We start from the raw sequence: 13,098 nt of genomic DNA on the forward strand, positions 1-13,098 counted from the left end.
AATCTATACTTTTAAATGCTTTTGATCTGATGCTAAAATGATACTTATTTTTAATAGAACAGTAAAGCAATAGGTATCAGGCATTCTGCTGGTACAATTCCAGGAATTTATCCTAAGGAAATAAACCAATAGATTAATATATATATATATATGTGTGTGTGTGTGTGTACACACACACACACACACACAAAGCTATTCATATCAGAAGGAGCTCTGGTAGCATAGTGGTTATGAATCAGGTTACTAATCTCACAGTCAGCAGTTCAAAACTACCAACTGTTCTGTGGGTAAAAGATGAGGCTTTCAGCTCCCATAAAGATTTAGAAATCCTGTGCAGGGTTGCTATGAGTCAGAACCAACTCCATGTCACACAACAACAACATTCATATCAGAGTTAAAATAGCAAAAAAAAATTGGAAAACCCATTGTAAGGGGTTATTTAAATTGTTTTTGGAGTATCCACATAGTGGCTCATAATGCCGTCAAATCAGTTCTTACTGATAACCCTATACAATAGGGTTTGCTATAACCATCTATGCCACTGAGGCTCCTTTAGTAGCTCATAATACAGCTGTTAAAATCTACAATGCTAGTTGTGTGTGTGTGTGTATAATGTGTTTATTGACATTTGTGTGATTTAGCCCTATGAGAGTGCATAGGGAATGACCACTAAACTCTGCCTCTGTCACTCTGGCAGAATGACTTGCCTACAGCAGAGGACCAAGCTATGGCTGAGCGAGCTTTGCAGGAAATGCGGAATCTCTTTACGAACCTGCAGCAAGAGGTCACCAGAGCATATGAAGACAAACGGAGGCAGGATGAAGAAGAGGCCCAGGGAAAACAGCAAGAGTCACAGGCGCAGCAGAGGCCAGAGGCCCACAAAGAGTCTACAGCTCTCAGCCAGGACCCAGGAGGGAAACAGAACGAAGGTGGGTTTTGATGTCATGTGGTTGTGGCCCTTTAAATCAATGTATGTTTTAGGATGGTAAAGGAAATAAGAATGCATTTTGAATATTGTATTAAACTATAGGACAGTTAATCAACCAAGACCTTTACATAAATTATTACACATTTAGTTTTACTTGATAGGGAACTTGACTTCAAATTACAACAAGTTTTATGAGGACTTGAAATTCTGTATAAGCCTAGTAGGATGTATTGTTTTAAGTGTTGCTGCTGCTGAATGTTTTAAGCAAATAGGGGAAAAAAAAAAAAAAAGGTTTTAAAAGTTTGTAAATTCAATTCAAAGAAAAAAAAAGTTCATGGAAAAGTGGAGTTAAAGGATAATGGAGTTTTTCCATGAACCTTTTGAAACCCCCTCAGTATGTTCGTTTATTTAATACTTTTGAGAACCAGTATGACATAGTGGCTGAAAATACTGGCCCTGGATTCAAATCAATGGGGATTTATTCTATTTACTGGCCAGGAGTCCTGGTAGTATAGTGGATTATAAACTGGACTGCTAACTACAAGGTAAGTAGTTCATATCTACCAGTAACTCCACAGGACAAAGGTGAGGCTCTGCTCCCTTAAAGATTTACAGCTTTGTTAACCCTATACAGTTGTTTACGCTATGAGTTGGTACTGACTTGGTGGCACACAACACCACCATCACCACTTACTGGCCATGTGATCTTGGACAAATTACTTAATCTTTTTGTGCCTGTTTTCACAGCTACAAAATAAAGATAATAATAATAAAGTAGTGTTACTGTGATAATTAAAGCAGTTAATACATATATAGAAATGATTAGAACAGTGCCTGGACCATATTAAGTGTTTGGTAAATACTACCTATTACGAAAGCCTTTCTTTTATTCCTTAGGCCTCCAAGTGAAGGTACAAGACAGTACAATGCAATGGTACCAGCAACTACAGGATGCTTCCAGTCAGTGTGTGTTGGCTTTTGAGGGACTGACCAGCAGCAAGGACACTCAGGTAGGGAAGAATTGTACATTGGGGACTTGGGGGGCCCAAATATGCTCTTCACAGCCTCCATCCCAAAGGGATGTATCTAGTGTGTCACATTCCGTATCCTTAGTGACATTTGCTCATCTCTTTAAAGCATTATCTGTCTTCTCTCTGTTCTCTTCTTGTAGACCAAAAAAATAAAGATGGACCTCCAGAAGGCTGCCACCATCCCAGTGAGCCAAATCTCCACCATTGCAGGTTGGTTAGAAGAATTATGAACATCCTTTATTTTATTTTTAAGAGTCTAGATTTATTTATTTGTAAGCTTCCTATAAATAATAGGCTTGAACAAATGTTAATAATTGGAACAGGCATGTATACATATATGCATCCTGTTTTACTCTCTTTTTGTTTCCTCTTGAACACAAAGAAGATAATAAATGTGTGGTGATTCACTTTTTTTTTTTCTTAAATGTTTTATTGTGAATTATGTGATAGTTTACATGGGAGAACATTAATTTTACATTCATTCTATCATATATCGTCTCATTGCCATGGTTACAATCCCCTCCATGCATCATCAGCCAACCAAAGGGTATACCTTGCAGTCCTGTTCCCTGTACCCCTCAGGTCTTCAGCACACAGTCGCTCTTCCTCTCTGGATCTAAAGTCTCCAGCTGCTCCATCGCTCCACGTCATCATCTCTGGCTCCATTTCAGGCATTACTGCTTTCTGGGTAGGGACCTCCGCTTCTAGACTGAAAAGTTAATCACTCCCCTCCTTGCTATAAAATGTCTGCCTTTACATTTCCAACCTTCACATTGGTGATTCACTTTTATTAAGATGTATATGCTCTGGTAGCATAGTGGTTACGAATCAAGCTGCTAACCTCTAGGTCAGCAGTTCGAAACTGCTAGCCATTCCGTGGGAGAAAGATGAGGCTTTCTGCTCCTGTAAAGATTTACGGTCTCAGAAACCCAGGTTTGCTATGAGTCAGAACCGTCCATGGCACTCCACCACCACCATTTTGAAGTTCAAAATTAAGACTGTCAACATAACTGAGGAAACCTAGGATGTGACTTATATTCTTTGCTTTTGTTTTACATTACTTTTCCATACTTGAAGCCTGCCTTGCTAATACTTTGATGGTTGTTGTTAAGTGCTGTCGAATCAGTTCCGACACATAGCGACCCTGTATAGGGTTTTTGAGTAGCAGCTGGTGAGCTTGAACCACCAACCTTGCAGTTCAAACGGCTTTGCAGTCTGGCGCATTAACCCACAGCACCACACCAGGACTCCTGCTAATACTTTAAGACATTTATTTTTTCGCACAAGAGAGATACTGAGTGAAAATCAAACAAGGGAAAGATCCTTCTCTCCCTTTTTCTTTAGACTCAGAGGTTGATTTTTTTTTTTTTTTTTTGGAGCTCCAGACTTGGCAGCCTCAAAACAAGACTATATTATATTACCAAGTGGCCAGGCAAATGTGTGTAACTTGGGAGTTGCTCTGAATTATCATAGGTCCTGAGTCCTCTACTGAACTTGCATTTGTTGTTGCCTTAAAAATGTAATAAAGTTGCAATTCCTGCTCTTGTAAAGTTAAGTGACAAATTTTACATATCTCTTTGCTGCCTAAAATTCTTTCTGTAACAGGGCAAGGTATAAACAAACAAACGTATAACTTTCTGGAATTTGAAGTGCAATGTTGTTTGATAGGAACAGTACAAGGGAGAGATTGATAGCCATTCCAAACCTTTAATACTATCCTCAAGCTTGTTCTGGTTCCTCAGTTGACATCAGACAACTTTGACTCCTCCTTCACCAGGAAAATCAAGGTGTTAAGTGTGAGAATGTCAGATGCCTGTCCCTTTCACATATACACAGTGGTATTTTCACACCATGCTTAACCTTCTAGTTAAATGTTTCAACAGATGAGGTGGCCTTCCTACTCACGCTTATCTTTCTGCCTCTGCCCTTGATTTCATCCCTTTCCATCTCTGGCAAGATTTTGCTTCATCATTTATCACCTTTCTTTCCTGTATATTGCAATTACTCTCTTTTACAGACTCTTTTCTCTTAACCTTTAAACAAGTCACTCACATCTTAAAATACTTTTCTCTTGATTTTATAGATTCTGACTCTTTTCTAATCTCAATCATAGTGCATTTGACACTGTTGATTATTTCATTCATTTTTAAATTTTTATTGTGAGGTTTACATGGGAGAATATCAGCTCTACACTCAACGTATCGTATTTAATTTCATTGCAATAATTACAGTCCCCTCCATACATCATCAAATAACCAAAGGGTACATCACACAGTCCTTCTCCCTTCCTGAGTCCAGTGTCCTCAACCACTCCATCTGTCCACGTCATCATCTCTGTCTCCATCCCTGGTGTCACTGCCTCTCTGGGTAGGGTCCCGCTCTCCATTCTTCTCACTTGATGCTCCCAGGGACCTCCGCTCCTGGCCTGCAAAATCAGTCACTCTCCTCCTTTTGTCAAAATACATCTACCTCTATTTTTCCTAGCTTCACAGTCAGTCTTGATGGCAATTATTCACTATTATATCACAAGAGTATTATCTCCATTTCCTTTCGCCAGCCTGGTCACAACAAATTGGAAATCATTCAGTGGTGATTCTACCTTCTCCTGCCCCGTCTGGAACTAGGCTCCCTCTTAAAAGCTTGTAAGCCGGTCACTTGTTGTCTTTATAGGGAACCCCCCACACATACCCATCTTGGGTAGCCAATGTCTATGTTGCCCATCCCTGTCAACCTTGTGTACCAAGGGGGTGGGAGCGATCGTCGCTGTAAAGATTTGTTCCCTTTTTTGAGCTACTACATCCATAAGTATAGGTAAAGTCCATCAAATTGTAGCAGGTTACTCCCCCACTCCCCCACCCTTTTTTCTTCTTCTAGTCAAGTTCTGATCATCCAGCCATTGAAGCCAGGTCATCTGGGTACTATCTGCAACTATGAGTGTTTTTGTTCATCTCCCCTCACTTCATATCAGCTGGACACTTCACTCTCCATTCTAGTCCTCTGTGGCCATGTCACTGTCTCTGGGCCCAGGAGTCCCTGGGTCTTGCCGTACTGCTGGCCATCCAGGTCTCCACCCAGGTCCATGGGGGTCTGTTGAATGTGGTAGTGATTATTTCATTCTTTTTGAAAGTCTTCAACTCCTTTGGTTTTCATAGCAGCACTACTTTCCAGGTTCTCCTCCCACCTCTCTTGACTCTGCTTTCTCTTTCATGACTATCTCAATCTCTTACTTGCACCTTAATTGTAGGGACCTGATCTTAGCCCTCAGTTACTTTCATTCTACCTAGCCCTATATTGTCAGATATTACCTGTATGTATGTTAAATTCCCAAATCTATCTCTGGTTCATCCCTCTTCTCTGAGCTATCTCAAAGATACCTCTGCCTAGATGTTTCTCAGATAACCTCAACTTTAACATGTCCAAACATGAACTCACCATCTTCCTTATGCCTGCTTTTTCTCTGTTTTCTGGAGAAAAAGGCACCACCTTAGTGGAAGCCTCCCTGTGACTGTTTCCTGTGTTTCATTTTCCACATCTAATTAATTAGTCTCTAGTTTTGCTGTTCTTAATTTTTTATATATTTAAAAAATATGCCCCTTTGTTTACATCATTAGACCTTACAGTCCAATCAGAAGTAGAACATGGTGTAGAGTCACTGCTTAGTAAATGTTGAATGAATGAGAGTTAAAGATGACATGTTTCCTATCTCTTTAAGAAACGTGGATGTCCACGAGCAGATAGATTTGAAGAATTTAATTAAGACTATGTTGCTGGTGTGACAGCTGGGAAGTGGGAGGGTTAGGAGCTAACTCTCCTAACTGGAGACAAGTAGAGAGAGGGACTGGGTTTGGAAGTCAGAGATTCAGTCAGTAAAGTCTTTTGAGACCTGTAAAGTAGTAATAGAGTGTGACTTAGCTGGAATATGATGTAAAGTTTTATGGAAATGTGCATATTTTAACACTTCGGTAAGGTTTGGATTTCTGTTTCAGTTTTTTGGGATTGTTAGCTTTCTTGAAATTTCTGTCATATCTCATTGTTTAGTTTTTGGTTCCTTCTGCTTTTTCTACTTCTTAAGAAATGTGGTTGATTTATTTGTTTGTTTTTAAGTGGAATTGAATTAGTGATTTAGATTGGATATTTGACATTTCTTAAGAATTTAAAGATTGAGAAGGTCTTTCTAAACTGAAGATACTATATTAATTTGATTGCAGATGTTAGAAATTAATTCAGATTTGCTTATAAAAAATAAAAATCTTATGTACTTCATAGAACCTATTGGTATGGATGGGTTAGGTCTCAGGAGCTAGAAACTTTAGGACTCTTTTTCTCTCTCATCTCATCTTCCCTCTGTACATTTCCATTCTTATTTTATATACGGTTCTTCCTTGGGTATTGTAGCAGGTGCAAGGTGACTGCCCATTGCCTATGAGTATACATATTGCGTGGCCAGCCAGCCATTTTCAGGATTTGACCCTCTAACTGTAGCTGGTGGGGGAACAGGACATAGAGTACCTTGTAATGTAAATATACTTATTAGGAACGCCTTCTTGTATCTCTGAGGATAGAGACAGACAGGTGGAGGCGGGGGGTGGTGGTGGTGGTGGTGCGGATCATTGTGAGATGGGAAGATCCTTTCAAAGATTTCTTCTAGAGAGGCAGATTACTCTAGTAGGAATATCACCCACATCCTTTGGGATCTATACACACAGTATTTATTTCTATATTGTTTATCTGTTTTCTTTGTCAGTTTCAGAATTAATTTATTTCCAAATAGGATGTAAATGCCTTTGGAATAATACCATGACTTAGGTTCTTTAGCACTCCCACAACATACTTTTTTTTTTTTAATGTTTTATTGTGAATTATATGATAGTTTACATGGGGGAACTTTAGTTTTACATTCATTCCATCGTATATCATCTCACTGCCATGGTTCCAATCCCCTCCATGCATCATCAACCACCCAAAGGGTATATCCCAGAAACTCACCCCCTACACTTCCCCCTCCTCCCGCCAGTTTTCAGCCCATAGTCACTTTGCTGCTCTGGGTCCAAAGTCCCCAGTCGCTTCCTCACTCTGCGTCATCATCTCTGCCTCCATCTCAGGCATCTCTGTTTCTCTGGGTAGGGTCCCACTCTCGGCTCTTCTCCGTTGATGATCCCAGAGGCCTCCACTCCTATCCTGGAGATTTAATCACTCCCTTCCTTGTTACAAAACTTCTACCTTTGCATTTCCAACCCTCATAGTCCGTCCTGATAAGCATTATTCACTACAGTATCACGAGTTACCCATCTGTATCTCCTTTCATCAGCTCCGCCCAGACAGATTAAATAGTACCTACTGGAGAGTCTGCCTTCTGCCATGCTCCCTAGCACTAGGTTCCCTCTTGAAAGCTTGTAAGCCAGTCACTTCTTGCCTTTGTAGTCCCCCCCGTCCCAATTTGAGTACCCAATGTCCAAGCTGCCCTTCGCTGTCGACTCTGTGTGTGGGTGTGTGTGATTGTTTGTTGCTGTGAGGATTTGTTCCCTCTTTTGAGTCGCTACTCCATAGGTATAGGTCAAGTTCATCAGACTGTATTAGCTCACTCTTTTTTTTTCCGCCCCCCTCTTCTTTCCTCTCCTGGTTGAGCTCCAATCATCCAGTCATCTGGTCCAGGTCACGTGGGTATCATTTGCAAGTGTGGGCGCTCCTGTGCATATGTCCTCTCTTCCCGTTAGCCGGTAGCTCCACTCTCCTCTCGAGTCCTCCGTGGCCACGCCACTGACTCTGGGCCCAAGAGTCCCCAGGTCTCTTCACACTGCTTGCCAACTGGTTCCCCAGCTGGGTCCACAGAAGTCCACTGAGCATTGTAGGGCTTAGCTTGCCGCTTCGTTGCTGCTTTTACCGACTTCCCCCCATCGGTGATATGTGTGGTCACCAATCAGAGCGTGCATTTCCGTTGAGTCTTAGTCTTGGAAGGGGGTCTGCGCCACAACATACATTTGATTGTCCTATTATTTTTCTTCATTTATGCTTTGTCTTTAGATTCTGAATTTCTGTAGGGCTGGATAGCTGGATTTATATAGATGACTTGTTATTATAATGATAAAAATGAGATTAATTGTTGAATGCAAAGTAGATGATTTTGTCTCTAAATCTTCACTCAAGTAACAATAAAACTTTTTTTTTTAAATGAGATTAATCTGTTTTTTATCTTTTATGACTTTGTCTCTATTGCTCTCATATCCAGGCTCAAAGCTGAAAGAGATTTTCGACAAGATCCACAGTTTGCTCTCTGGAAAACCTGTTCAGTCTGCTGGGCACTCTGTGTCTGTCATGCTTAACCCACAGGGACTGGACTTTGTCCAGTACAAACTGGCAGAGAAATTTGTGGTGAGAGACTTTGTTGCCAAAGGCATGGGAGGAAAAGGTTGTTGTATATTTAAAACTTTTTCAGATGTTGATTTAAAATTGTACCCATCTCTATTTCCAGAAACAAGGAGAGGAGGAGGTGGCCTCTCATCATGAAGCAGCATTCCCCATTGCGGTTGTGGCATCCGGTATTTGGGAGCTTCACCCTAGAGTAGGGGACCTCATTCTTGCTCATTTACATAAAAAATGTCCTTACTCAGTTCCTTTCTATCCACCGTTCAAGGAAGGAATGGCTTTGGAAGACTATCAGAGGTAGAGTTGTTTTTCTCATTACTCATTAACCTTTGTGTGGGGGTGGTGTGCCTTGGAGTTGGTTCCCACTCACAGTGACCCTACGTAAGGTTTCAGAGATTAAATCTTTACAAGTACAGAAAGCCTCATCTTTCTCCTGCAGAATGACTGGTGGTTTCAAATTGTTGACCTTAAGGTTAGGAGCCCGAATCATAATCAACTAAACTACCAGAGCTACTTAGGTGATTGGTGAAACAAAAAGAATTGGGATTCTTTTCCCCTCCTTCTCACAGCTTCTCTTTTGTACCTTGTATATTCTGTCAGATCACAATTTTTGTGTATGTGTAGACTGGACAGCTTTTGGGGTTTGTGGGTTTCAGTACTAGAAATCACTATAATTTGGTGTGCGGTAGTAAGTCAATGGTATCATTCTTGTCTTCCATGCACAAAATCCAGGTTCAGTATATGGATAATGCACCTCAACTGCGGTCACCTTGTATCTCTCATTGGAGCCTTGCCTGATACTATGATGCTGAGCAGGCTTCATCAGAGCTTCCAGACTAAGACATACTAGGAAGAAAGACCTAGTGATCTAATGCTAAAAAATCAGTCAGTGAAAACCCTATGCATCAGAATCTGACCCCATTCCACACAGGGTCATAATGAGTCAAAGGTCAAGTTGATAGCAGCTAACAACAATCAATGTAGTGTAGTGGAAAGAATACAGTATTTAGAATCTATGGCTCTTGAAATTTATTCCTGCTTTGTCATATAGTGGCTTTGCAAGAAATGGGTAAATCATTTAACCTCTTTGAATATTGTTTTCTGTATTTATAATTAAAATAATGGTATCTATTACCTTCTGTGAGTTTACTTCACAGGGCTTATGTGAAGTACTAATTAGATTATAGGAGCCCTAGTAGCATAGTGGTTAAGCAGTTGGCTGCTAATTTAAAAGTTTGCAGTTCAAACCCACCATCTACTCAATGGGAGAAAGAGATGACAGTCAGCTTCCATAAAGAATTACAGCCTTGGAAATCCTTTGGGGCACTTCTTATCTGTCCTGTAGGTCACTATGAATCAGAATTGACAGGACAAGTTAAATCATGGGTATGAGTGCTTCATAAAGAAGGTACAGTTGATCCTTGAACAATGCAGTGGTTAAGGACACTGATCCCCAGTCCCCCATGCATAATGCATACATATATGTATTTAACTTTTTATTGTGATGTAGGTGAAAGTTTACAGAGTAAATTGGTTTTCCATTCAACAATTCATACACATTTTGTTTTGTAATGTGGACTGTAATCCCGACAGTGTAACAACAGTCTTTCTATTTCCTTCTTTATTTCTGTTTCTGTTCATCCTTCTCTCATTCTGAAATTTATTCCTGGGAATATGCTGTCCTTTTGCTCTCCTATGGCTTATTGTTCTAAAGAACATGTATGTATGTACCTCTCTGGTGTTACTGTTCCCCTTAAAGGCCTGTCTATTGTGTGGCTGAAAGTTGAACCATAGGAATAACTTAAATCCATACTTGAAGGGTGTCTAAGGGCTGTAGTCTCTGGGATTCTACCAGTCTCTATCAGACCAGTAAGCCTTGTCTTTTATTTATTATTTTGGGTTTTGTTCCACATTGCTTTCTCACCCTATCCAGGACCTTTCTGAGTGATCAACAATAATAACCAGACACCATTTAGTTCTTATGGTTTCAGAGCCAAGTAGGCTCATGTTCATGTAGTCCGGGAGTCTTTTGGATTATTTGCTTCCGTAAGTCTTTGATTTGCCTCACTCTTGTTTGCTTTGGATTGTTGTTGTTGTCAGGTGCCATCGAGTCGGAACCGACTCATAGCGACCCCATGTACAGCAGAACGAAACAATGTCCGATCCTGGGCCAATCTCACTACCGCTGCCACACTTGAGTCCATCAATGATGCCACCTGGCCGATCCATCTCATTAGGGGTTTTCCCCTTTTTCTCTGACCCTCCACCTTACCCAGCATGACATCCTTCTCCAGCGACTCTTCCCTCCTGACAACATGTCCAAAGTATGAGAGACGAAGTTTAGCCATCTTGGCCTCCAAGGAGCACTCTGGCTGCACTTCTTCCAAAACAGATCTATTGGTTCTTTTGGCAGTCCATGCACTTTTAGTATTCTCCTCCTACACCACAACTCAAAGGCATCAATTCTTCTACGATCTTCCTTATTCACTGTCCAGCTTTCGCATCCATATGAGGCTATTGTGAAAATAGCTTTGGATAGGGAGAGACTAATAGTCATAACTTAGATGACTGCTCATCTAAGACCCCAGTTGCTACTCAACCAAATAGTATGTAGATCATCATCTTTGTGTTCTGTGTTATGCCAATTGACTTTAGTGTCCCCTTGAGTCACTCCCTCAAGGTGTTTGGTTATAGTTAGAAGTTTTTTATAACTTTGCCCCCAACACTCTACTATATTCATGGATATATTTGTAATATATACGTATATACTTGTAGTATATACATGTATATATGTGTGTATACATATATAAGGAGCTCTGGTAGTGTAGTAGATGAGTTGGACTGCTAACCTCAAGGTCAGCAGTTTGAAACTACTGGTGGTTCTGTCAGGGGAGCAGGAGGAAGATGAGGCTTTCTGTTCCTGTAAAGATTTACAGCCTCAGAAACCCTATGGAGGGTCACTGTGAGTTGGAACCGACCCCACAGCATACCACCACCACTATATATATAGTCTACCAGCTGTACTGCAGAGAAAGATGAGGCTTTCTGCCTCAGAGACTCTGGGCAGGGTCACTATGAGTCAGAACCGACTCCATGGTACTTAACAACAACAGCCATATGTGTATGTGTGTGTGTGTGTAGTATATAGAAATATTCTTTGTCAAACCTATATATATTTGAGTATGTAGACCCACTCACTTTGTTGTTGTTATTATTAAGTGCTGTCGAGTTGGTTCTGACTCATGGTGACGCTGTATAGGGTTTCTGAGGAGTGGTTGGTGAGTTTGAACTGCTGACCTTGCATTCAAGCCAACCTTGCTGTCCAGTGCATTGTCCTACAGCATCGCACCAGGATTCCATATATATTTGAGTGTGTAGTCCCACTCATCTTAGAGGAGCATAATGTTGAAGGAAATACTTTGTTTTGCAATGATGAAATAGACATATACTAGAACAAATTTTAAAAAAAGGTACAGTTGACCTTTGAACAATGCAGGGGTTGGGAACACCGATCCCTAGTCCCCCATGCAGTTGAAAATTAAATATAAATTTCACTCTCCACAAATATAACTACTAATAATAGCCTGATATTGATGGGAAGCCTTACTGCTAACACAAGCAATTGATTAGCACATGAATGTCCTTTTTTGGCATGTTTTTTGGTTGTTGTTGTTTAGAACACGATACTTTCACTTTTTTCTATATTAAACACTTGTTCAGGCTGATGTCCTTTATCCTCATAATTTTCTTAATGGTGTCGGGGAAATTGTTTGCTGACTCTTGGTCAGCAGAAGCTGCTTCTCTTGTTGGTTGGTTGGTTATGTGCCATGGAGTCAATTCTGACTCACAGCAACCTTGTATAGGTTTCTAAGGCTGTAAATGTTTATGGGAACAAAAAGCTTCATTTTTCTCATGCAGAAGAGCTGGTAGTTTCTAACTGCTGACCTTGAGGTTTGCAGCCCAATTCATAACCACTATACTACCAGAGCTAAGGAGCTCTGGTAGCGTAGCGGTTACGAATCGGGCTGCAAACCTTAAGGTCAGCGGTTCGAAACTACCAACCGCTCCGTGGAAGAAAGATGAGGCCTTCTACTCCCATAAGGATTTACACCCTCGGAAACCCTGTATGGGGTCGCTATGGGTCGGAACCGACTTGACAGCAATTAACAACAACAACAACAACATATTACCAGAGCTACCTGCTTCTCCATGTATCTTGACATTGTTTAAAGGTAAAGCTCTTGCCTAAAATTATCAAACCATAATGTCCTTTGTTGACATTAAATCCTTAAACTTTAGATTCTTAACCTTCCATTTTCTTTAAGTTGTCATATAATGATTTTATTTTTTCTGGAATAGTATTAAAGTATATAGGTGCCCCTCCCCCCCCTTTTTTGTGTGTCTTTACACTGAGTGATGGTTTACAGAGTAGATCAGTGTTATGTTCAACAAATCATACACTTCATTTAATTTATTCCAACCCTCATAATATAAAATCATATATCCTACTTTCTCCTTGTGTTTCTTGCTTCTTTTTTTCTAACCCTTCTGAACTTTTTCCTTGGATAAATGCTGCCCTTTTGATCTTGTATGGGTGACCATTCTGTGGTATGCACACCTCACTAGTGTTGTTCCTCCTATATACGTGTATATTGTTTGACAAAAAATTGAGCCACAAGATTGAGTGCAGTTTCAGACCTGACCAAAGAGTGACCAAGAGCCATAGTCTCAGGGTTCCTTCCATCAGTCTCTTTCAGACCAGTAAGTCTAGTCTTA

General features: G+C 40.5%; 1 protein-coding gene across 1 annotated transcript in view; it reads left to right on the top strand.

The window, feature by feature from the left end:
• The window catches only part of GLE1 (GLE1 RNA export mediator), a 59,706-nt gene that overhangs the window by 39,622 nt on the left and 6,986 nt on the right, over positions 1 to 13,098 (top strand). The window contains exons 7-11 of the mRNA XM_006834836.1: positions 698 to 929; positions 1,826 to 1,938; positions 2,100 to 2,169; positions 8,186 to 8,328; positions 8,429 to 8,619. Of these exons, the coding sequence (XP_006834899.1) occupies positions 698 to 929; positions 1,826 to 1,938; positions 2,100 to 2,169; positions 8,186 to 8,328; positions 8,429 to 8,619 (749 nt within the window). The remainder of the gene's footprint in view (positions 1 to 697; positions 930 to 1,825; positions 1,939 to 2,099; positions 2,170 to 8,185; positions 8,329 to 8,428; positions 8,620 to 13,098) is intronic.

Source organism: Chrysochloris asiatica, unplaced genomic scaffold (assembly GCF_000296735.1).
Source record: "Chrysochloris asiatica unplaced genomic scaffold, ChrAsi1.0 scaffold00014, whole genome shotgun sequence".
In the NCBI taxonomy this organism is placed as follows: domain Eukaryota; kingdom Metazoa; phylum Chordata; class Mammalia; order Afrosoricida; family Chrysochloridae; genus Chrysochloris; species Chrysochloris asiatica.